Raw genomic sequence first — 26,218 nt, 5'->3', positions numbered from 1 at the left:
ATTCTTTTGTTTAATCATGCTGGCTTTTCTTCTTTATAATCCCTTAAATTTGATTTAAGGTCAGTTTTAACCCTTCACCTCTCATAGAATCTTCAGAAGCACTACAGATATCTTCACTATTCTTAATCCCTTTTTCTTTACCTAGAAAAACAGATTTAGTAGATACCTGGATATGCTAATTATTTCAGTTCTGTGAGTGTCCGATCTCTTGTACTAACAATAAATCCCATGATATTCCACTGAATCACAAATAGTTGATATTAGAAGGTACCTCCAAAGATGATCTGGTCCAACTGCTCCGTTCAGAGCAGGGTGAACTATAGCTCAGGGCTAATGCACAGTCTGATTTTGAGTAACCCCAAGGACAGAGACTCCACAAGCTCCCTGGACAACCTATGCCATGCTTCATCATTGTTAATGTAAAAGAGGAATTTTTTTTCTTATGATTAAATGGAAACCTCCTGCATTTCCATTTGTGCCTCGTGCCTCTCATCTTTTCACACGGCGCCACTGAGAAGAGCCTGGCCTGATTTCTTTACTTCTTCCCATCAGCAATTTTTACACTGACAAGACCCCTCCAAGCCTTCTCTGAAGACCAAGCAGTCCCAACTGTCAGTCTCTCCTCCTAAGACAAATGCTCCAAGACTTTGTTCCAGTAAGGCCTCGACTCTCTCGTACCAGAGAATGCAGAACAGGACACGGCACTCCAGGTGTGGTCTCGCTCACCAATACTGGGTGACAGTCCCCACTTTCAAGCAGCTGGCAACATTCTGCCTAATGCCCAGGATTTTATTAGCTTTCCTAGTCCCAAGTTCACATTTCTGGTGCATGTCCACCAAAATCACCAGGTTCTTTCCTGTAAAGCTGCTTTCCAGCTGGTCTTCATCCAGTCAGTACCGGATATTCTTCCCCCAGGTGCAGGACTTAGTCATTTCCCTTTATTGAACTTAATTAAATTCCCAATTTCCTATTTCTCTAGGAAATTGCTGAGGTCCCCCCGAATGGCTGCACAACCACCTGGTCTGTCAATCACTCCTCTTAATTTTGTATCTTCTGCAAACTTGCTGTGCACTCTGCGCCATCATTCAAGCCACTAAGGAAGAGGTTGAACAGTATCTGCTACAGGATCAACCCCTGGAGCACAACCCAAGTGCCTGACCTCTAACAGGGTCTCATGCTGCTGATCACAACCTTCTGAGCCTGTCAGTTCAGCTACCTTTTGGTTAATTTACACTGTCTGTTTATCTTGTCTGTACTTCACCAGTTTACCTGTGAGGATGTTACAAGAGGTAGTATTGAAAGCCTCACTAAAGTCGAGTCAAATTAATATTTAGACATTAATCAAAATAAGGTGTTTATGTAGAGAATTTCAGGAGCTGACTGTGCCAATTCATGTCCTCCACTTTTTCTTAACATCAGTCCAGTGAATGAAGCCTTTTTCAAAAATATTCAGGTATCTATAGCTTTCTTTAAGTGATAACACCTCAGTATGTTCTCTAGGGATAATCTTAGGCTACCCTTTCAATGTCCATGACCTAGCTGATGATCAAATAATAGTATGGTCTAGACCAAACTTAAAGTAGATATCATGTGAAAAGTTCCTATCAATCTATGTCAAAGCTAGCATATTTTATTACTGTCATACATATTTTATTACTGAATTAAACATTTTATTACTGAATTATTGTCTTAGGTCATTCATATAGAGATAGAGGCTTAAAGCAATGTTTTTCCTCTTGGAGACCAATTGTCAGAACAGAGAATACTAAAAGACAAATTAGGAAAGGCAGTGAAAACAGAATCCTCAGGAATACTTTCTGAAACATATAAGCAGTGGCTAGGCTAAGAGATGTGTTTCCCACCTGTTCCTAGAAACCTATAAAAAATTAGTGGTCATCTGCAGTACCATATATTCTCAGAGCATTCCACATGCACAAAGGCCTTCTTTTATAAGCCTGTCTACATTATCTTAAGGCTTCTTTTCTTGGACTTGACATTTTCATAAATAGATTATCAATCATGAGATAATAGCTAATACATCTTTTATTTTGTCTGCATCTCATTTCCTGCCATCTGAAACACACAGGTGAAATTTAAAGTTTTCAGATTTGATTTTACATAATCAGTATGAACAAAATTCTCATTATGGTAAGCTTTTCTTCATTAATAGTTAAAATTATCTATTTTCATGTTCAGTACTGTCCTGATATGCAACATTTCTCCTGCTACAACTGTCAGAATAGACATGCTAACCTGAAGTACAATAAGGGTAAAAACTAAGCCAAAAGCTGTAGATGCCATCTGGAATTTACTCTTTCCAATTCATTCCTTTTGATAGTTTTACTGACTTTTTCTGTGTATTCACAGGCTATTGTAGTACCTAGGCATGCTGTACCACCCTTTTCTCTAGAAAATCTAATTGCATATTTTGGATATAGAAATTGTGGTGCTGCACCTACTGATTTTCTAGCTATTTACTGAAGAAGTCAACTTTTATCACTTCAGCTCATCTGTATGACTTAAATGTGTTCTCATGCCTTTCAAACCTTGTCTTAAGCTGCAAAGATACTTAGTATTAATTTCTCAGGCCTATTTGAATTAGACTCACCCACATACACCTTCTTTGTGACTCCTGGTTTTGTAGGTTATTTTATACAGATCGAAATTATGTTGAGGTTTTATGCAATTTCCTTTCAAAAGGATTTATTATTGATTGAAGGTTATGAATTACATTTGTAAAATTCACCTTTCTACAGAACGGCTGGGTAAACCTGATGTCAACTGCTATGTCTCAGTGACATCATGACTATTGGATATTACTGTCTTAGTCAAAACTATTTATGCTTATTTAATATTGAAACTGCAATGGAGTTTTTGCTAACTTTTCTGTGACCTTTGAAAAAGCTCTTGCAGTACTACATCTCTTTACACATAAATCCCTTGGGTTTTTTAAAACAGTGTACAGAACTTCGCATTTAGTGGGACTTTTTGAGGGAGTGGGACTTCTTCTGTGGCACTCATTGAGGTCCCCATTTTCATTAATTTGGTTGTTATTTGACACAGAGTTTATACTGTACTCTTTTCAATGTTTCTGCATTTCCTCTACTTCTTTATGAAGAAAACAAACTTAAAAAAATAGCTATGTTTCGAACAATTATCTTTTTGGGGGCCTCTTCGTACCTTGCAAATTTATAGAAACTCCAGAAAAGTGTGCTAGTGTGAGACCCTTAACATCCACCGTTTGAAAAAAACCCTCTCACTATCACTATGATTCTATATTTGGCTTCAGCTCTTGTACTTTTCACTGTACTTCCAATGACAACAGAAAAACCTAAACTGCCTCTTAAGACTGTATATATTTGCAAAAGAGACAGAGTATGTAGTATTATTCAAAATATTTGTCAAATTTTGTATTCAGTAAAAAGCCACAGATCCATCTAGGCTTTTAACTCTTTCATCCTTAAAGAAAGCGAATGTATTCACAGTTGAAAAGACAGGCAGATTTCAGGTCGCTCTTCTCCATTCTCCTTTGATTTTTACGAAGAGAAAGCTAACACTGTTCTTCAAATAAAAAGAAGCCTGGATTGTTTCATACATAACTGTTTGCAATGCCTGCCAAAGACAACAATCTCTACAAAGAACTACACATGCCCAGTCACTCTGGTTTGTATGCTGTCCAAGAAAAGCAGAAACAGAGACATCTTTAAAAGCCATTTTTAGAATAATGTGGGTAAACTAGGAGAATAAGGAACTATGTAAACACGGTAGAACTGGGCCTGTAGTTGTGTAATGTTTATTTTATAGCACATAGCAGTTTATAAACTTACCACATCCTTGGGTGGAGACTCTGATTCCTTCTTTACTTTTTTACCCATTCTACAAACAAACAAACAAACAAAAAATAAAAGCAGGCAAACAAACTCCCTTCTATGTTTTAGGAATCAGTTTACCAGTGATTCAGGGAACCTTGTAAGACAGACTTTCTCATTCATTTGACCCACCAAATCAGTCTGAAAATTTCTTTGACATAGTAATTTCTATAGAGAAAGTAGTTCCTCCTTCTGTCAACAACATACACAGCTAAAAAGGTCTCAGACAGCACAGGCTCAGGTTGTAATGTAGTACAAATACATAGAACGTCCCTTTCTGTAAATTGGTTTTGTCTGTATCTATAAATCATATATGAACTTGAAAGCTCTTTTTATGGCACTTCCCCATGTTTGTCTATACATTCTATGTTGGCAAACATTCCAAACAACAGCAGAATGTACAAATAAGTCCTGCCTTGAAAACATGGTTCAAATACAATTTGAATTCTCTGTTCATATTTCACAAGAGACAAAAATCAGTTCTGCAGATATTAAGAAACAGTTCTGCACAGTATAAATTTCATTGATTTTAAAAAGTTACATTTATTTACACAAAGTCCAGCTTGTCTTATTACTTTTTCTTTTTCTTTTTCTATTAGCACACATGCACATAACCAAGAAGACCTTCTCAGCTGCATCTAATAGCAGCTTCTGAAGCATATGGATGTAATACCTCATGAGGACCTAATTTCATGTAGCTTGCAAAACTTCAGCAGAGCCTTCCAGTTAAGGTACAGGCAAAAGTAAAGGGCAACATGAGCCACTAGCACTAGCTATGCATAGAACATAACCCAAGTTATGCCAAACTTAAGTTTGTTTTAACACTGTGTAAAAGTGAAATGTGCACCATTAGTACCCCTTGTTAATTCCTCGGTTAGTTCTCAAAGGGAGACCACACATTCACCCTCAGCCAGAGTTTAGTGAGAGCCTACCTCTGGTGTAAGAGATTATTTTCTAGTGCAACATGAGCTGTAGCCTGGTTGCTTACAAAAGTCAAGGCTATTTTTGTTGTTTTCAACAAAAATTTGGAGCTCTTCTTGAATTTTCCAGGTACTGCTCCTCTACCAATCTCTACAAATAAATTGTAACACAGCGCTAATGAAAGTAGTTGATAAAGCACATCCTAAAAACAGATCTGAAATTTCAAACTTCATAGGCAGGTCAGTAATTACAGTTTTGAGAGGAAGATCCACACAGCCAAAGACTTTTCAGCTCCAATCTGCTTCACCCTTTTGCATCTGTACACACACTCGTATGAAACACACACACACACACATTCAGTGTTTCAGAAAGCACAGCTTTGGCCAGAGATGAATTAATTTATATAAGAAAAAGCATAAGGACAATTTACTGACAGTATATTCAACAGGTGTGATGGACATACTACCTTCAGATTCATGCAGTCACTGTAGAAAGCAAGAATCATGCACACATGCAAGAACCAGATTTAGATGGACATTCAGGAAATGTGGGTTATTTAAATTGTGCTAAATCCCAGTATGGAAATATGGACACATACTCAGAATCATTCAGTTCAGTTCAATTCATTTCAGATATAAATTAAGCTGCAGTCATAAAAGGCAATTTTAATTCTGAGTGAGTTTAATTAAGTTTAAACCAACTAATTTTAAAAGTTAATTAATGCAAAATTATTTATAATGTTATATAATTAATGTTCTCAGATTCAAATTATTTATATTTCAAGACCAAGAATAACTGAGGCTTTTAATGGCAAATATTTCTTCAGTCTGTATAAATACATCCAATTTCTGAGCATATTTTAAAGAAACTTTTACATATTTCTAAGTGTTCAGAAATATTTGGTTCCTTAAAAATTTTCATTAAAAACCCAGTGTGTCTTGTAGCAACAAGCAGAGAGAACTGGTCGATTACTTTACTGTTGGTTATGGCCACCAGTCTATTTCTTTGGTGTAGTTACTAATCTAGATTTCAATACATTCTGCCATCAAACATTGGTGTGAGCTTTGCTTACATAAAGCTCTATGTATTCAGTGGTCATTCTCTGACTTGAGGGAATGATGGACACAGAATTCCTTGGCTTACTGATAATTAAAAATGTGTCTTCTACATTGAACTGTAATTATCAGAGACAATCAATGTGTACAGGTATTGAAAGGCTACTGACCCATAAAAGAGCTTCTTTATTTAAATCCCTTTCTCTCTAAGACAACTACATGCTGTCTTTTCCTCAGTAGGTTTACAGTATGCCTATTTCAGATTCTCAGTTTACCAATCTAAATATTTAGAATTTTGGAAACAATTGTAGTGGGGCTTAAATTTTTATATCTAGCAAATGCTCGCTTAATGTCCCCTGTAAAACTTATTTTAAAAATGAAAATTATTCACTAGTAATTACACGTATGTGTAATTAAATTAATTAATTCCTGGACAAACTTGCTGCTCATGGCTTGGATGGGTTAACACTTTGCCTGGAGAAGACTCAGGGGGACTTTACTTTTCTCTGCAACTGCCTGAAAGGAGGGAGCACCAAGGTGGGGGCTGGTCTCTTCTTCCACATAACAAGCAATACAGCAAGAGGAAATGGCCTCAAGTTGTGCCAGGAGTGGTTTAGATTGGATATCAGGAAATATTTCTTCACCAAAAGGGTTGTAAGCATTGAAACAGGCTGCCCAGGGAAGTGCTTGAGCCACCAGTCCTGGAGGTATTAAGACATTTGGTGCTTAGGGACATGGCTTAGTAGTGGGCTGGGCAGTGTTAGGTCAACAGCTGCACTTGTTGTTCTAAAAGGTCTTTTCCAAACTAAACGATTCTATGTTTCTAAATCTTAAAAGACAAAATAATATTCTCATTTAAGTAATATCCTCTATTTCATGTCCTGCACATTTCTAGAATCATAGGAGCATGCCTTTTCTACATATGTTTTTTGAGATTAAAGGGTTGATTGTTTTAAATCATGTAGAGCTAGAGGTAATAAAGTACTTTGACCTAACAGATGTAGCCAATACATAGCTAAGCAATCCATGAAGTTATCATTCTATGCTACTTCCTGTCCTTCACCTGGAATTTATTGCCTCAGTGGTAGACAACCTAGCCTGCTTTTCTTTCCCCGACCCAGTTTTAGTGCAGTGGTGCAATCAGGTGGTGTCTCTCAAGCAGCAGGGCAGTCATTATGTCTAACTAAATCCTCATTCCAAAACCACAATCCCCAAAGCTCTCCCTCAGCTCTGGCTATTCTTAGTGCTTTAGCTCAGTAGGCACTTCCCTGTTTCGCTCTGAACTTCATTAGCTTTCCCACAGGACCAGAACCACTCCAGTGTGAGCATCCTAAGTTAAACCAATATCCAGAATCTATGAGTAGTGTCCATTAAACTAAACTAAGTATCAGCACTAAAGTTAATCACTCTGATTGATAATTGATGTAGATCTAGTCAACATATTCAATAGCTCTTAAGGCAGATTCTTCTTAAAGGAGATATCTAAAATGGAATAGCACCTTAAAAATAACTACTTTTTCCTTGGACCAAGACCAGAGTCTGGAGTTGTTAGCTCATGTATTTACACTGACATCTAAGTTTGTGAGCTAAGTTTATTATCCCATTTCTCCACATGAATCCACATGCCAGGCTAGGTCTGGCAGACACTATCATAGCAGACTGAACACTAGCAGAACCAGGCATACAAAGAAACACAGCCACCTTGTCTTTTTTGCAATGGCTGCAGGAACAGGCACATCTCCAGTAATATCTCTATGACTAGAACATTCTGCCTGTGAATGGAAAATGATTTTGCAGAAGGTCACAAATGCAGAATTTTTGGTTCAAAGTGGAAACCTCTAACTTCTTAACTATTTTATCAGGAACTGGCATCTTTGCCATGTCAAATAAAATGCGGAAAATTTATTTAGTTTTTGAAAGAGTTGCTGCAGATGCCTGCTCAGAGGAGCAGACTCCAAGTACTAGATAGTAAGATAATGATGGCCCCGATCCCTGTTCTTATTTATTTTTACTGTGATGCTTTAATGTGAATAGTTGCTTTTCTCAGTGTAAATAGTTTCTTAGATTGCAAACTTGAGATACCCACTTATTCCTAGTCACCATGCTTTTTGTTTTTTAAAAACACAAGATGATGGCTAGCAAGTGAGCTTTAATGAAGAAGGAATCTATAAATTGTACTTTGAAATATGAGGAAAGATTTCGGATTGTTTTTCTGTTTGAAATATCCAAGCCTTATAAATACTTCCTTTATCCTATTAGAGTCCTGTTGCATACATTTAAAGAACATAATATTTCCTGGGTTTAAATCAGACAATGAACTTAGAAAACACTTCCTGTTCCATTTGCATCTTCTGTTTTCTAAAACCTTATAAAACAGCTGCAACAACCTAGGGCCCTGCACATACTGCAAGAGCTGAGCTGAAGAACAGGAATAAGTCAGAGGCACTGCCAGCAGTGGAACTTACCTCTTAGTCAAGGAATCAAAGGTCTGTGCTGAGAGCAATTACCCCTGTGGAAAAGCAATGCAAGGAGAAGGATTTAGAAATAGCTTCTAACCAATTGTTTATTACATGATCCACTTTCAAATTAACAGTCTGATACTTTAAGATAGTCTCAATCCATGTTACTACAACCCAGCCATGATTTTCAGGTCCTTACTGAAAACTATGCACAAGTGAGATTCTTTTTGCCTTACAGGTGATAATTACATAATGTCAATTTAGTTGAGCAAGTTTAATTGAAGTATAGCTGTTTATTTTTGTCTCAGAGAAACTATTTTTTTCTTGTGATAACAGTGAAAATTGCCTATAAATCAGTCATTATCATTGATTATTTCAATTGATTTTTGTATGGACATTCTAGTACTGCTGCCCTCCAATGGAATCAAAAGATAATCATATCAACAGCAGACAATCTCATTCATTTCCTGAGTCCATAAAACAGTATGTCCTCTGTATACCAGCTTAAATATCCTCATCATTGTCAGATAGCTTCATCTTAATTAAGAAAATAACGTGGAATAGTCTTGAAACTCTCTTCCTTCTCCCAAATTCCCCTTTCATCTTTTTTTCTGCCCAACTCCTTAAATATGGATCAACAGACTTCCCTTTCCCTGTGTTGTCATGACAGTGCAAGCATTACCACACTATTAAAAAACTTGGCTTCATATAATAGGAGAGTTAAAAAGAGATACCAGGTCCAATTTAATATTCAGTTCCTGCAGATACAGATATATGTGCCATATGAAAATAATACATTATATGGGAGACCAATTAAGCCAAGGCCTTTGAATTTGCCCACTGTTTTATCTGTGTGCATGTGTATATTTGTTGAAAAAATGATGAGGAAGTTCCACCTGAATATGAGGAAAAGCTTCTTTACTCTGCAGGTGATCAAGCACTGGAACAGATTGTCCAGAGAGGGTGTGGAGTCTCCGTTACTGGAGAGATTTAAGAACCATCTGGATGCAATCCTGCGCAATGTGCTCTGGAATGGCCCTGCCTGAGCAAGGAGGTTGGACCAGATAACCCACTTTGGCCCCTTCCAACCTGACCCACCCTGTGATTCTGTGAATAAGAACAGTCTTTCACATGGCTGATCGGTATCCAGCCTCCAGAATGACAACAGACAAATGTTTCTGATAAATGCCTGCAACTAATCCTGAAAGTCAGATTTCTTCCATCTGTTACAGGGTTTCTATTTCCCTAAAGTACCAAGGTTTAGATCTCCTAAAGTTTTTATGTTCTTCCTAACAATAGTAGCTATTTTTACTGTCCACATAAACGCCTAATCCATTTACTCCTCATTTTTTGACATGCTACAGCATATATCCAATTGTCAAGTGCACTGTATAAGGAACTACCCCTTAGATTTAAAAATATGTAAATAGTTTAAATGTGTTATTCAATTCTACACAATAACCCTTCATTCTTATATTACAGCTTTAGTTACCAGATGCCTTGACTTGATCTTTTCTACCTTTCAAGTCACTGTACGCTCTGATTTACCTCCTTTCTAAGCTGTCTTAATTTTTTTTTCCATATAGCTTTTCCAGACATGTATGTTTCCTGTCTCAGAGTCCCTCTGTGACTGTTAAACCTCTCTCAGATATGACATACCTAACAAGAAATACCGTAATCAATTCTAGAACACTACTGACTTATTCAAGTGACTTTGTAACTTTCAGGGTATTTATTTTAACCCAGTTTCCTCAGTGAAGAGTTTCACTAAGTTATCCACATATGGTAAACAGCTCATTTTCTCAGTCGATCACAATTAATTTAGATTTACTACTGAAGAGAATATTGTTCCAAGTATTCCTGACAGTATAAATTACACTGCTTTTATCAACAATGAGTTTTATTTGTTATGGTGTTACTAGTTCACCCAACTGCAGAAGAGCTCTCAGAAGTTTCCACAAGTCTTCTTTAGCTGTAACAAATTATTTTCATCTCTTAAACCAGAATATTTTTATTTCTCTACATTATTGCTAATTTCCAAATTATAATGAACATATTAAATAACATCAGACCTAGGATCTATCCTTAGAGAATCCAAGCTGTGACAAGATGAATTGAGGAGATTTTCGTGTGTGATTCTAAATGTCTGAGATGCATAGTGAAATCCCTCATCCCATGAGAAATAGACTAAAGAAAAATTGACTCAATCTAAACCAAATGAGAGACAGTAGTTGCACAACCATTATCTGAGCTATAACAGCTGGACACTTCCCATTCAGAAGGCAAAGATGGTCTGACTCAGGAAGAAGTACCAGTAAAAAATAAAAGACACTCCTAAGATTTTAGCCAGCTGTGACAATCTACATGAATTTAAATGAATGCTTCCTCCTGTCAGTTTCATGGGAACATCGGGGGACAGGGACATTCTGAATGAGTGGACTTGTCCCCCTCCCCATCACAGCCACTGCATCATGTCAATCCCACCTATCACGCTATATCTTAAAAACCTTAAATATTTTTTCCCACCTCTCTCATTAAGAAGTTGTCAAAAAAAAAAGTTGTTCAATTACTTCAATTACTTTCTTTGCTGGCATGTATGAAAACATTATTTATAGTAAATATTTATACTATACAATATATATTTACTATATTCTACGCAACTATCTAGTATATTCTATAAATTCCACATATATTTAAGCATCAGAATATATTTAGAATCCTAGAAGGTTTGGTTGGAAGGGCCCTTAAAGATCATCTCCTTCCAACCCCACTGCCATGGGAAAGGACACTCACTAGACAAGGCTGCTCAAACCTCCATCCAACCAGGCCTTGAACACTTCCAGTGATGGATCCACAACTTCTCTGGGCAACTTCTTCCAATGTCTCACCACACTCTGAGTGACTTTGTAACGTAAAGCTACTCTCAGATTTTTTAAAGCCATTCCCCTATGCCCAATCCCTACATGCCCTTGTAAAAAGTCCTTCTCCAGCTCTCCTGTGGGCTTGTTTTAGGTACTGGAAGGTGCTCGAAGGTCACCCCAGAGCCTTCTCTCTAGGCTGAAAACCACCAACTCTCTCAGCCTATCTGCACAGGATAGGAGCTCCAGCCCTCTGATCATACCCTTCCTCTATCTGAAGGTAACATACATTTCATTTTGTTAGCCTAAAGAATTCTACTTTCCTCCAAAAAAAGATTCCTTATTTCCCACATAGACTCATAGAATATGCTGCGTTGGAAGGGACCCATCCGGATCACCGAGTCCAACTCCTGGCCCGGCACAGCACCATCCCCAAAAGTCACACCATGCGCCTGAGAGTCCAAACGCTTCTTGAACTCAGTCAGGCTTGGTGCTATGACCACTTCCCTGGGGAGCTGTTCCAGTGCTCAGCCACCCTCTGGGTGAAGAAATTTTCCCTAATATCCAATCTAAATGTCCCTTCACACACCTTGAGGCTATTCCTTCAGGTCATGTCACTGGTCATCACAAAGAAGAGATCAGTGCCTGACCTTCCAGTTCTCCCTGTGAAGGTGGGGGGAGGGGGACTCCTCTTGGTCTCCTCCAGGCTGAACAAGAGGAGTGACCTCAGCTGCTTCTCACACGGCTTCCTCTCCAGACCTTCACCATCCTCATGGCCCTCCTTTGGGCACTCTAACAGTTTAATGTCTTTTTATATTGTGGCACCCAGAGCTGTCCCCAGCACTCGAGGTGAGGCAGCCCCAGCTCAGAGCAGAGCAGGACAATCCCCTCCCTTGCCCTGCTGGCCGTGCTGTGCCTGATGCCCCCAGGACAGGGTTGGCCCTCCTGACACTGCTGGCTCAGGTTCAACTTGCCACGGACCAGCACCCCCAGGTCCCTTTCCTGTGCATATATCCAGGGTTGTCCCATCCCTGACACTTGACCTTGTTAAATTTCACATGTCTGGTAATTGCCCAATCCTCTAATTAGTAAAGATCTTTCCCCAGGGCCTCTTTTAATATAAATAACAGAAGAAACTGCAACCTTAATCAAAGGACTTCTCACACTGCACATACCGAAATCCTATGTTTTTCTTTTCTTGGTAAAAAAGTTTACCACTGCAAATATGTAGTTTATGCATGTACAAGCAAAAGAGCAAGAAGAGACATGGCCATATGTCACCATCTGGCTAACTAAAGTACAGTTGAAGAGTATGAAGTATTTTTCAGAAAATGAAGTTATTTTAAACAGTATAAATAGGCTCTGAAAAATGGCTGTGACGCGACATAGCAAAGGCAACAAGAGAGTTTCTGCAGGCTGTAAAGGGGACTCAATTTTAAAAAAAAGACAGCAATCACAACACACACACACACACACACACACACACAAGAATTATGAATAAAGAACACCACAACATAAGTAGAACCCCAGGAAATGATATAAACTCTAAGTTTAGCCCTTACTTTTCCAAGACCTGGTAAGAATATAGGGATATGGAAACTGCTTCCATTAATAATTTTATCTTCAAAGAAATGTATTGGCTGTTTCCTTTTCTGAATTTCTGCTTTAGAAAGATCATCCTCATAAGCGTTTTTTAAGTCCTTTTGAAAACATGGATGACCTCTGCTGAACATCCCAGATGAAGCCTCTCCTGCCTTGTACAAAATTGTACTCATACTTCTTTGTCAACACGGGAAACGTTTCAGATGTGTTACTATCATGTTCATGATTTTGATGGTGATGTCTGCAAGGATAGTCCTATTGTTTCATTTTAACTGCTCATTTACCAGGCTCTATTATGTTTACAGTAAAAAAAAAAAAAAAAAAAGACATTTGTTGCAGTTTAAGACAAATACGCAGGTAGCAGATTTGCAAACCTAAGGACAGCAGTGGACATACAAGCCCCTGTTGGCATTCATTGTGTTAGAGGAATATTAGATAATCAGAAGATGGCAACACAGTAAAAATCACAAAAATTAAAGGAAGTTGAAAAAGGAAATGTTGCTTTCATCAATAATTTTGAAAGTGATCTTGCCCATTGGCAATGAACAATAGAAAGCAGATATCTTTACCTTGTGTAAGTATCAGACTATCTCATAGAGATGATAATTTCAGATAACCAAAAATATTTTAAAAAGTTCTGTACTACAGATGATGCTTCTCTACCAGCTGATCCATATTTTGCTCCAGAAGTCCCAAAACCTTTGAAATACTAATAAATGAGGTGAGGCTTTCCCCTAATAGCCCAATCACCTGTTACTGTTCTTTTAGAGAAAGCTTCTGTATCCAGTTGGAGTTTTCTTTAAATTCTCATCTCCAACCCATAGAATTTTAGATTTCATACCTTTCATGTTACTGTCACATAGAAATTCCATGTCTCACCTGAAGTGAACTGTTATTTTTTTCTTTTTCCATATTATCTATCTAGATTTTTAAGTAAAATTCTTTTCCCTCTAACACCTAAGTTTCCTTACGGCAGGTCTTTCCTTACTTCCTTTCCTTCCTTTCTTGCTTCCCAATTCACATCTAAAAATACTGGTACAGTTATCTGTGGAATGTGTCCACCCATTGCTGACACCAGTTCCTAAACTCCCAGTTTCTAGCATGAAATAGTGTGAGGAGCCCTTCAGTGCAGGATATTCTTTGTCTGGGTTTAAATTTTATTTATGTTCATACTGATACATTTCAGCTGTTATGAAACACCACAATTTTAATATAAATCTTGCAATTGCCACTGCTGTTCTTAAAGGGGTAGATACCCTCATCATGCAGACAGTCTGTTTTTAGTGGGCTTTTTGGTTGTGGTTGGAGGAAACTTCAATGTATGCCTTTAAAAATTATAGAATCTTAGAATAATGGCTGGAAGGTGATCTTGATGATTATCTAGTTCTAACCCCCCTGCTGTGGGCAGGGCACACTTTCCACTAGACCAGGTTTCTCAGAGCCCCATCCAATCCATCGTTGAACACCTCCAGGGATGGGGCATCCTCAACTTCCCTGGGCAACCTGTTCCAGCGCCTCACCACCCTCACAGTCAAAACTTTTTTCCCAGGATCTAATCTAAACCTACTCTCTTTCAATTCAAACCCATTCCCCCTTATCCTGTCACTACTTGTCCTCATAAATAGTCTCACTCCATCCTTTCTGTAAGTTCTTTACTGGCACCTGGAAGGATGATATCACGAAAGTACAAACAAACAAACAAAACAAACAAAAAAAACCCCCAAAACCCAAAATCAAAACAAAACAAAACCCCAAAAAATAAACCCCAAAAACCCTCCAACTTTTAAAACTTTAACTTACTTTGGGGGTCTACAGACACAAGGCCCTCAGTTCACTGGCAAGAGCCGAGGAGCCAGACCCACCGGGAGCCGAGGCACGGCCCGAGGGCTCCGGCCGGTAACGCACCGCCCGCCCGATACCGCCGCCGATGCTGCCCCGGCACTGCCGCGACCCAAGGGCCGTACCCGGTGATTTGTGCTCCCTGCCCCGAGCCCAGCTGCCCTCAGCGCCGCCGCCGCTGCCCGCCCTTGCCCCGCAGCCGGCGGAGCGGAGCGGAGCGCAGCGCCCGCGCCCCCCGCGCCGCCCGNGCCCGGGGGCGATCGCGCAGCGCCGCCCGCGCCGCTGTTTCGGCGTTGCCGGGAGACGGCGGCGGCCGCGCCTGAGGGAGGCCGGGCCTGAGGGAGCCGGGCCCGCCGCCCCCGCGCCTCCTTCCCTCCGCTCTGCCAGTTGTCCCTGGGCAACGGCTTCGAACGTTTCGTGTGAATTCCCAGAAGCCTTCGGGGAAGCGTTTCGACGTGACACATGCGTTTAATCCGCTTCTTCACAGTTTATGCCGACTCCGAAGTGCTGGTGACGCTGCTTTGAGGGAAACTTCAAGTCGTCAATGCTGCTGGGCCCTGGGTAATGATGGAAAAAGCAATCAGTTATTTCTGCATACTAAAGGAAAAGGCTCACCCAAAGACACAATTTTTGAAAATTAACCAACGTGTGCAGTCTGTCTAAAATTTGCAAGCTGCTATGTTCACACCTTACTTTTGTGATTTTTCTCTACCCCGTTTCACTATTTTCAGAGCATTCATGGGGAAAAAAAAAAAAAAAAAAAAAAGAAAAAAAAGAAAAAAGAAAAGTGGAAGCCAGCAGTTTTCAGGAGAAATGGGCAAAACCTCTCCAGAAGGTAGAGCACGGCGCAGGCAAACCTCTGTGAGAGCCCCTCGGGCAGAGCATCAGCACAGAGGCACAGCGGGGCCCCAGGGGCGACCACCTCTCTCAGCCCTAGGCTGGTGATGGAGGAAGCGCTGCCGTGTGGAGAATTGTGCTGGTCTCAGAATAATAATTCATTCCAGTGTTCTCTTTTGCCAGGCAGGGCTGTTCTGGAAGGAATCCTAAGCTGAATTCTGAAATCAAATAACATTTTCTACTTGAAATGCAGCATAATTGCTATCAGTAGCTGCAGGAGTAACAGAAGCCAGGCAAATAGAATCATTTGGGGGCCTCAAAGTCAGGTAATAATAGGTAAAGAAATTACAGCTGCTACAGTCTCTCTCCTGTGATTCCTTTTAATCACAAATATCACTGCTTTCTCCCTAGATTTCTTACAATGTTACACTGCAAGTATAAATTTAGATCTATTTTTATAAGCTATATCATTCTGTTGATATCATGGCAGAAACATGTCCCAGTCTCACACTGTGACAAATGTGTACCATCATAACAGAAGAGCCAGGGGGTCATTTTCAGCCGTAGACAAGACACATGTGAAGGCATCTCCTTACACTTTCAACATCATAACTCCTATAGAAAATTTATGGAGATTTACAGTCATCTTCCTTGGAAAGCAACTGCCATGACAAGTCAAGAAAAATTTATACTGACTGGTACGTCTGGAGACAGAAATCAGACTTTGTTTTCACAAACTTTGTGACTGACTGCCTGACTTTCCATAAAGCCTGACCAATGTATGTCTCAGGTTTACAGTGGTTAGAAGAGTCTCACCCTAGCAGGAAAGGAAGCAGAAACTTTGGGCAGAGGCAAGTCACCAGCTTCCCTAATTTCTTCATGGACTTTTCTCTAAACAGTCAGGCACCACAGTGACAGGTAGGTGCTATGAATGTAAATAGTAAAGGCAAAAATTTGGGTTTAACTCCGTGCTGGGTGTGTCTGGGCTGCAGATACTTTTCTTCACAGCAGGGTGTATGTTGCCATGTTGTGGGTTTGTGACTAAAACTGTGCTAATAACACTCCCACTAAGCAGTGCTTGCACAATGTCAAGGCTAGCTCTGTTTTTCGTGCTGCCCTGCCAGGGGGTGGGCTGGGGCTGGGCAGGAGTTTGGGAAGGAGACACAGCTGGGGGAGCTGACCCCGAGTGACCAAGGGGTGATTTTATGCTCGATCACATCAGGCTCAGCAATAAAGCTGGAGGGTGGTCTTCCTAAAGCAGCTGTTGTTTGGGGACTGGCTGGGCACTTACCTGCTGGTGGGAGGTGCTAAGTCTTTGCAGATCATTGGGGTTTTTTAAAACTTTTTCTTCATGTATTACGCAGTCTTTATCTTGAGCCATTTGTTTTCTCACTTCTCTTTTTCTAATTCTGTCCTGCAGCCTGCTGTGGGTGTGGAGATACAGTGATCAAGCAGCCCACTGGTACTTTGTTGCTGCTTGGGATCTCCTTACACCAAGCACAATATCCATTAGTGGGAAAGCTTATCTTTTTCTTGGCATCACTAATAGTGGTTGTTATTGCTATTTCAAATGTAATTCTGGCCAACTGCTAGTTGGTTAGATATTTTCCTTATTTAATATGAAGGATCACATAAAAGATATACAAATGCAGAGTCCATGTGGAAGAGGAGGGACGTGGTAATCAGGTTCACCCTGCACTTCAATACACTCACATGGAACCATGGGCTTGGTTGTCTTTGAAGACTAAAGTGCTTCTACAGGTAGAAAACACACAGGTACTGTCAGACTCATAGCCAGGACTTTTCACAAATTTTGTGAAGCGTGGGAGTCTGTTTTATGAAGCAGAAAGGTAGGTGGACAACAGCAGACAACCAGGAGAAAGTCAAGCCTGAAGAGACAGAATGAAGACTTGGTGTTTTTCTTTTCATCTCTGTTTGCCATGAGAAGTGGCAATCAAACGCTGTGTGACAGACATATAATTGCAGCATTTTTACTTGTGTTTTGGGAAAATTATACAAATATATCAGGAAAAATATCTTTACATTTAATTTTGTGATAATTTTCTGAATGTGTCATTGAGTAACAACTTACTAATAAGGAAGCAAAGGGAGAGAACAAATGAGAACAGCTACAAAATGCCACGAAAATTCACAACAGACAGAGTCAGAAACTACAGAGTCCACAGAAAAACAGAATATTCTGAGTTGGAGGGGATTCACAAGGATCACTGAGTCCAACTCTTGGCCCTGCACAAGACATCCCCAAGAATTACAGCATGGGCCTAAGAGCATTGTCCAAACACTTCTTGAACCAAATATTTTATTGAAATATAAGTTATTTTAATGCAAAAAATGTACTAACCAAAATAATACATATTGTATTAAAGATAGGAGATTATGACATAAAAAAACTTCCTAGAGACTCAATACCTAACAGAGTGAAAAACTCTATAACTACAAGAGCTTCATTAACTACACATTTTAATGAAATTTTGTGAGTAAACTTTTGGAAAAGGCACTATAGAATTTGTGTGCTGTCCTATGAAGGGACTGGGCCAATCAGTTTGATTAATTTAAAGCTTCTGAAAAAAAAAAAAAACAACTCAAGTATGAATTAGAAACATATTTGAAAGAATATTGGGGAACAACATTTTAAAACATTTTAAATATTTAATTTCAAATGGTATTTACATGAATAAGCTACTGCCAAATCAAAGTACTTGCTGAATTTAAGTGTTGGAAATTTGCATGTTGAAGTGTTCAAAATTATCTTTCTGCTTTTACTGGAAGTGCCACTGGGGGAGTAATTTCTCATTTCCTGAAATATCAGAAGTAGAATTACTATTTGCTGCAATGCTTGTATGAAATAATTCTTTTTTTTCATTAAAAAAATAATAATTTATGCTTTAAGAAATACCTGATGACATACAGTACAAACAGTCTTGTCATATAACATGTTTTATATCAGTCTCAAAAGACACTTAAAAGGAACTTTTCTTTTCTGACAAGAAGCAGCTGGCTTAAGGAGTGATGAATTTACAACACATCATCTTGGCATTTCAGTTTTCTGTATTACTTCACACATTAAATTACTCAATATCAATGTAAAAAGACCTCTTTCTCTAGGGAAAAAAAAAAAGAAATCAAAACGGAGAACAAGCCTTTCCTTCTTTCGATTTGCAAGTGAGATTTGTAAGTCTTCATTTTTCATAGACACCCTGCCTGAACAAATGTATGGTATGGGAAATTGAAAAATGTTCCCCCAATGTAGTTGTATTCCCTTCTATAAAACAATAAAATTAAATTCATGAATTAAAACTTTTAGCAAATAGTGTAGCACTGTTGTTTAGAAACTGATGACCTGCAGCCACACCTTGTACCTAGTGCTGGTCATGATATGTCACATCAGTGCATGTGTCTGTGTGTACTTCATAGAGACTCTCAGAATGGGACAGGTGGTTCAGCAGTGAAAATTTTAAGCCCGGAGTTGTGACCACAGAACTTCCTGTGTAAACTTGAATAAACTGCATAAATGAAACCAATTTAGTTATTTAACAGAAATGACCAAATACTTTAGTATTTCTGTAGGTGAATTTCTACCTATGAAACTGGGGGCTTCTGAAGTTCTCATCATACACAGTGTTTTGAGATGAAATTCATTACATCCTCAAAAATTGTTGCTGCAGCACATAAACATTACAAAATCAGGAAGGAGATGCTTGAGTGGTATCTGGGAAATCAATATGTGGCACACTTATTCCTTAAGGCATATGTGTCCTGAGAAAATGGGAGTCACCATGACTATCACACTTTTTTGTAAAAGTAGGTTAGGAGTGACCACTGTAGGCTAATATAAATGAACATATACAAGTATGGTTTTTATCCAAAGTGGTATTTGAAAACTGTAGATATTACCAGAGATGTTGGAGGATGACTGCAAGGAATGACTGAAGGAATGGAAGAAACTGAAGAAATTTTTGACCTTATATCTAACACAGATCAGATAATTCTGCCTAAATATTTTCACATCTCTTAGCAAATATGTTTTAAACCTTGTTTTCCCAAGACATAGGTACTTTTAAAGGCTAAACTGAATCAGTTCTCAGGGATACTGTTAAGTGTCATCCTGGACAGATTGTTTGATATCAGGTGTTCTCTGAAACCGCAATCTCCTGTGCCAATGAAGAAATACACAGATTGTGTTTGAAAAACCTAAGACTTTACTTGCCCAAATTTCAAGGTAGCTTCATTCTTCAAAGATGAGATATTCTGTAGTGTCCTCAGGACAAATTGTGTTGCATTGTTTCCATTCTTGTAGCAGCACCGATCCTCTGAAGCCTTGCCAAACACTGTGTTTCAGCAAGGCTGTGTTGTTTTCTGTTCTTACCTTGCATTTGAAGGCTAGAGTCACAAAATATAGAAGACAGTTTAATTAATATTTTTAAGTTGATTCCATACTGCAGCATTCAAAATGAAAGTTATTCTTTATCAAAGTCTTTGCTCTTTTAATTATATATATAGAATTCTCAGAATTTGGGAGTTTTGTCCTTTTCTTTTCCTCCCTATGTGTCTTTCAGATTCATGGGGGAAATTGAGCAATTTTTTCGCTTTTCTTCAGTTCCTCTTCATTAATCTACTCTGTAATTTACATAACTCTCTCAACTCAAAAACAGTATAGAATGCACAATTACAGTTGCATTTCACTTTTTCTTACTGTGCAACTTTTAAAATCTTAAAGCAAAATATCACTTCAGCTGAGAGGAAAAAATCCCCTGTATGGGTTTGGTCTTTTTTTAATTAGGAAAACAAAAAAGAAACAAACATATTAAAGCTCAAGGTTATACACAAGTCATAAAATACGTTTTCCTGAGAATGTACTAGTTTGGAAGAAAGTCCCATTGTGTTGGTTTTGTTTGGTTTTTTTTTAACTGGAAATTCCCTTTATGTCTAGAAAATGGGTTCAGAAATGAACAAAATATTATTTAAAATATTTTAAGTTGTCTATATATTACATCTGTATATTACTTTTAATCATTATTTATTACATTCTTTACTTTTACCTAGGATATGATAGGTCTCTCTGTTGTCCTTTCTGACGTTAAGTTATGAGAGTATGTCAATAGCCTGTTACTATTGCAAAAAGTCAGATACCTGCTTCTTCCCTTTTCCCATCACAGTCAGTTTGTGGAACTTCTCTAACATTCAGTGCACCTATTTGTTCCCACACCCTACAAATGCTTGTTTTGGAGTGCTTTTGCCAGACTCCCACCAGTATGAGAGCGCAGTATCTTGCTGGCCAACTGCTTAACGAATGGGTAACTTGGAAGGAGCCAGCACTGCTGTCTCTGAAGCCTGGTTGCCTTAATGTTAGAATAGTGTCACTCACATTTTCAATTAGATCTAGATATAGATCTAGACCTATCAGCCAAGCTCTTCTTATATTTTTGCTCCTAAAAATGCTAGACAAAGTGGAAGAGGAGCACAAAAAGCAAGATAAGCTGTGCTTTAGTCAGTGACCTTGAACTTCATGGAAATAAATGAGACTCTTGTTTTTGTTTTACTTGAAATTATTTTGAATTTCACACATTTCCTCTGTCAATTACTATCCAGGTCTTGGTTTGGCATTATTTGCGTTGAAAATTACCTTGGCATATTGTCAGCCTACCAAAATGCTCCATATTTCTGGATCTTAAGAGGTAGGTCATCAGCCCAGTCATTTGAGGTATTTGTCAGGGTACGTTCAGGACTTCTGGTAGGATTTCTGCACAGAATTATTTCAGAGCTGCATTTAGTTTAGGATATTGAATAAGATGCTAACCAACATTTCTTGCAATACAACCCTCCTTTGTCTTCTGCTTTTCCTGTGTTCAATTAGGTGTCATTGGATCTGGCGCTCCCTTTGACTGGAGAAGAATTGCAGTTTTTGTACTTGCCCATTCCTAACTTCTGAGTTGATATGTACTAATGCACCTTTTGCTATGCTTAAATTGGATTAGGACTAAATGCTCTGTGGTTTTGCAAAATCACTGTTGTCCAGAACAGCAATAATTCAAAGTCAGTTGCCTTACATGGCTCATTTATAGAACAGAACAGAAACTTTTCAAAGAACTTGGGAAGTTAAGGCTTGAGGATATGGTTTCCTGTGTGGAGGGTAATGGTACTGAAAAAGGCTTTTAGGTATATAATTGTGTTTTGTTGCCTACCTTATGATTAGTGAGATACACAAATGACTGTACCCCGATGGAACAAGGTCTATCTTTGTGGTACCCCAGGATCTTGTTCTTTTCACCATTCACATTCTGGGACTGTCTTGCAGAATTCAAGGAGGAGTGAGAAGGGGAAGGATGCAAGCCAAAGAGTTCATGGGTTTTAGTTCCTGACACGAGACACATGAAGCTGGAAGCTGAGCACACTCAGACCAGGGCACTGAGAAGCATTCCCTTTTTTTTTTTTTTTTTTTTTTTTAATAAAGATGACTGATTTGAAAATATGCTGGATTTATGCAAATAATCATTTGCTTTCTAAACATTTAAATCTGTACACTAGCACTGCTTTTCATCATTTGCTGGTTTATTGTGGTGGTGTATTAAGTTGAGCAGGTAGGAGAGAAGCTTGCTTGCTTGCAAAGGGAAATCAGATTTTAAAAGCATTTACAAAATGATGGCTGGTGTCTGCTTGCAGACTTGCTGGCATATTTTAAATTTGGCCTTCATAAAATTCTGTTGGACATTTTCTAGTCTACTGATACCAAAGTGTTTATTTAATAGCTTCCCACATCATATTAGGCAAAGATTAATGTGACTATTTTTCTTGTTCAGCCCAACTTCTGAGACATTTTTGGTTGCAAAAGCTGATCGTGCAGCCCATGCAGTTAAGCAATGGGTTAACTGTGTCCTTGTGACAGTTCCTCAGTTGCTATAGATTAGCAGAGCTGACTTCAGCAGAACCAGATCTATTTCCAGCAGCTCAGGATATGGTCTCTTGAGCTATATTACAATTAAACAAACTTGTTCAATTAGCAACAATTACTTTTGACAGTGAAAGGATAATAGAGGATTTTGCTTACAGGTGTCTCCCTTTGATCTTAGTCCATTGAACCGTTTAATGATTCTGTTTTGTTTGGTGCTGCAAGCTATCAACTAGACAAAAAAATTACTTCTATCATTTTCAAAGGCCTTTGCCATTAAATGTTCATGACTAAATCTATTTGTGTGTGACTTAGGAGGCAGCAAAAAGAGCTGTAGTGAAAAACAGAGAAATGAGAAGACATGCAAGGTGCACAGAGGAGGCTGAAATGGAATGCTTGATGACAAAGCTGGAGCATGAACAGTTAGAGAAATGAATCAATGAATGGTTTTGCTTTTTCTGTTGGATTTTCCTATATTTGTGCAGGGGGCAGGGTCATATGCTTAGGATTACAGCTAATGTGCCTTTCAAACAAAAAAAGCCATTCTCTGGGGTTTATATTTTCTGTTCTCCGAGTTCGTGAATTCAATGTTGAAGTCATTAGCAATTTATGGGAGAAGATAAATCTCCCTTCAGGTCTCCCTGACTGGACCTGAAGAATCCAGATGCAATATTTCCCCAAATGACAGCTTGATGCCAATCCTTATCTCTAGCTACCTCAGCCTGGTTGCATGCTATATTGAAAAAAAGGCTGAGAGTAACATAGTTACTGAAGACCAACAGAGATATACTGGCATTCTTTAGAACAAATATTTTATATTGCCAGATTTATAGATAGCTACAACTTTTTTTAAATTTTCAGGAATACTCCATGCCCATGTCCACTGTCTTTCTTCACTGTCATGAATAGTAAATCTGTGCATAGTAAGTCATAATGAATCATGCTTATTAGCAATTAGTATCTGATAAAATTTCAAGTTTATTAGAAAATTGAAACCACTGGTAAGGATTTATATATTCATATAAATTCTATTTAGCATTATTCATAATATTCAGTTCTGTCTTTCCCAGAATAATATGAAAACGCTATCACAATGATTAACTGTGTGTGTTTCTGTTATTATTCTGACAGGTTTATCAGAACAGTGTATTTCAGATTTCTGTACATTATAATAAGATATGATGAGGCTCAATAAGAAAGGATAAACATCTTTGAGAAGGAAAACTGGAATAGTTATATATTGTATTTGGTAAGACAGATATCTCATTGGAAAGAAAGATGGGGGAAAAATATAACCACTGCAAGGCCATAGACAATTTTAACAACAGATTCTATTTATTTTCTACTTGGCAACCATTATATTAGCTATGGAATAGGCCGATCAAATATAAGTAGAAAACAGGAAGTTCTTTCACGTTGCAGGCGACTGTAATGGGTATTGCAAACAAAACCTAGTCATTTTTATTTGTCCCTTTCATTGTGCTAATGAGACTCTCTTGCTTATAAAAGGGTTTCACTTGGCTATTCAGCTTTCTGCCAGTTTAAAAATTGGCTAGTACTATATAGTTGTATTGTATGTTTTAGCACCTGTTGTTATGGTCATTACTCAGGGATAGTGACAATTGCCCTTTGGTCTTTTGTACATGTTGTTCTTTCCAGCCTCTCTATGGCATATTGTTTTTCGGGCTCTGAACCTGTCATCTTCCCAGCCTGAATAATTTTCTCGCTGTAGGACAGTTAGTGTCTCATCAGTCAAATACTTCACTCTGGAAGTGATTTATTCAAAGCCGTGGGGTTTTACAAAACTGTCCAGATCACTTTTCTGAATGACACAAATGATACCATTACTAAATATAATACAGACGGATTTATTGCACTGTCTGCTTAATAATAAACTGCAAGTTCTGTGCCCTGCATGGTATCAGATGTCGGTGCTTTCCATCCTGTTTATTTCAGTACCTGTGAGAATGCTGTGTGAGGCCAGGGGACAGAGGGAGCACTGAGTGATGTGCTAACATGCAGCTGGGAAACTGGGCAGCACAGCACATCCCCTAGCAGGACCTCTGTGAGCAGAAGGCTCCATTAAGATGGCATTGGCTTGCGACAGCTTCATTCCTGCTCCATGATCTCATGTACCGAATCAAAGGATCTGTGTAAGTGCTGAATACATGTGTGTGTTGGATCCCCAGCTGCAAGAGAAGGCCAGGCAGGAGCCAACTATGGGAGCCCTGCAAGCGTGTGAAATACTTGGCAGGTCTGAAGTCTAAATTCAGTTATGTAATAGATGTGATTATCACAGACTAGTATCTTGTACATTCACATCTTTTGGATAAAAGAGATAGAAGGCTGTAACCACATTGTGCTTATTATGCCAGAAGCAACATACAGCAAGAAAATGAGCACCATCAGATATTTTTAATTTCTCTGCTAAGGAAGGAGAGAATATGGCAATAATATCCCAAAACAAGTCACCTAAATCCAGAAAAGAATCCTTTACTATAAGTAAAATGAGAGGTTACACTTTATGTCAGAATGCTTTTATGAAGCTGTTCATAGCTGTCAAGTTCAATCTGTAATTAATATATTGTGCTGAATAATGATTGTGTGGATGCATTTGGGGGTATTTTGGTGGATTTAATATGCAAATATTTTGACCAATGTAAACAGTATTATTAATGATTTTCCCCATAGTTATATTCAGAGAGTTATGCAGTTATTTACAGTCTAGGACCTCATAGTGGTCTGGTGGACAAGGCTTTTTATAGTTTTGATAAACACTACCTTCATTTTTTTGAAACACTAGGTTTTTAGTCCTCCTCTCCTACATTATTTTGAACTTTTGAACTTTCCAGTGAAGAGTTTCAAGCAAAAAAATGACCAAAAATATGGGAAGTTAGCAGCACTCCCTTCCTTTTGAAGAGAATCAAATCCACATCTCAGTTCCAGTCAGTGGGTTTGACCTTTGTTGACTGTGTAGTTTGAGGTCCAGCCACAAACATTTCTAACTTCCCATTAGGTAGAGAGTTCAGTAAAATGCTAATTTATTAGTTATTACTTATCTTCCCTTACAGAAGCTGTTGTTTGTCAGACCACTTTGAAAATGAGGATTTTGTTTTTCTGCGTTGATCTGTCCTGAATTTATTTCTTCTCTTTTTATATGGAATAATATAAACCAGACATCAGTTTTTAGACAGCTGATTGTCTGTACAAAATGGACAGAGGCAGTACAAAAGGAGATACCATTATTTGTCATTTTTATCCAAAAGACATTAAAAATACATGGTTGTTGTCTAGAAAGCACTTCCACTTTCTCTACGAACATTATAATCAGATGGTTGGAGACAAGTATTCCATAATTTGCAGCTTGATAACCAGCTTGACAGTTCTTTAAAATCATGGTCTAAGCACACTCCAAAAGAATGGAAAGAGTGAGAAACAAACAAAATGTAGATCTTTCTAGGAAAATATAACACATATTTGTATCACATATATGGAGGAGTTATAACTGATTACCAGGTTTGGCTGTTAGTTGGCAGAGCAGGTGATATGGGCTCTTGGGTCTGGAAGGGATTGTAGGTTGTGCCAGTGATGGCAGGGACCAGACTCACCAGCACTGAAAGCACTTCTCATACCAGCATGCCAAGTACTGATACACCCAACATCTGAAACTGAGTACCTGATGGTGATTTTTTTTTTCCATTGGAATCCTTACAATTTCCTTTTATTAATTTCAGTGTATTTTGTTGAATTGTTTCCTTTGTTATTCTGTTATTTTACAAGTTACATACAAACTGGGCACTAGGGCCTCCCATATAGTTGCCTGTATTTGAGGTACTTCATATCTTTTCAGACATCCCAGAGGATCTCAGGA

General features: G+C 38.5%; 1 protein-coding gene across 1 annotated transcript in view; it reads right to left on the bottom strand.

Annotated features, from left to right (window-relative positions):
• Positions 1-3,875, bottom strand: part of ARMC3 (armadillo repeat containing 3) — a 51,460-nt gene extending 47,585 nt beyond the window's left edge. The window contains exon 1 of the mRNA XM_041408627.1: positions 3,828-3,875. Coding sequence (XP_041264561.1) covers positions 3,828-3,875 — 48 coding nt within the window. The remainder of the gene's footprint in view (positions 1-3,827) is intronic.
• Between the last annotated feature and the right edge of the window lie 22,343 nt (positions 3,876-26,218).

Source organism: Onychostruthus taczanowskii, unplaced genomic scaffold (genome assembly GCF_017590055.1).
Source record: "Onychostruthus taczanowskii isolate IOZ18803 unplaced genomic scaffold, ASM1759005v1 scaffold3, whole genome shotgun sequence".
Classification (NCBI taxonomy): domain Eukaryota; kingdom Metazoa; phylum Chordata; class Aves; order Passeriformes; family Passeridae; genus Onychostruthus; species Onychostruthus taczanowskii.
The sequence above is the reverse complement of the archived record's forward strand: the minus strand, read 5'-3'. Positions and strand labels throughout refer to the sequence as shown.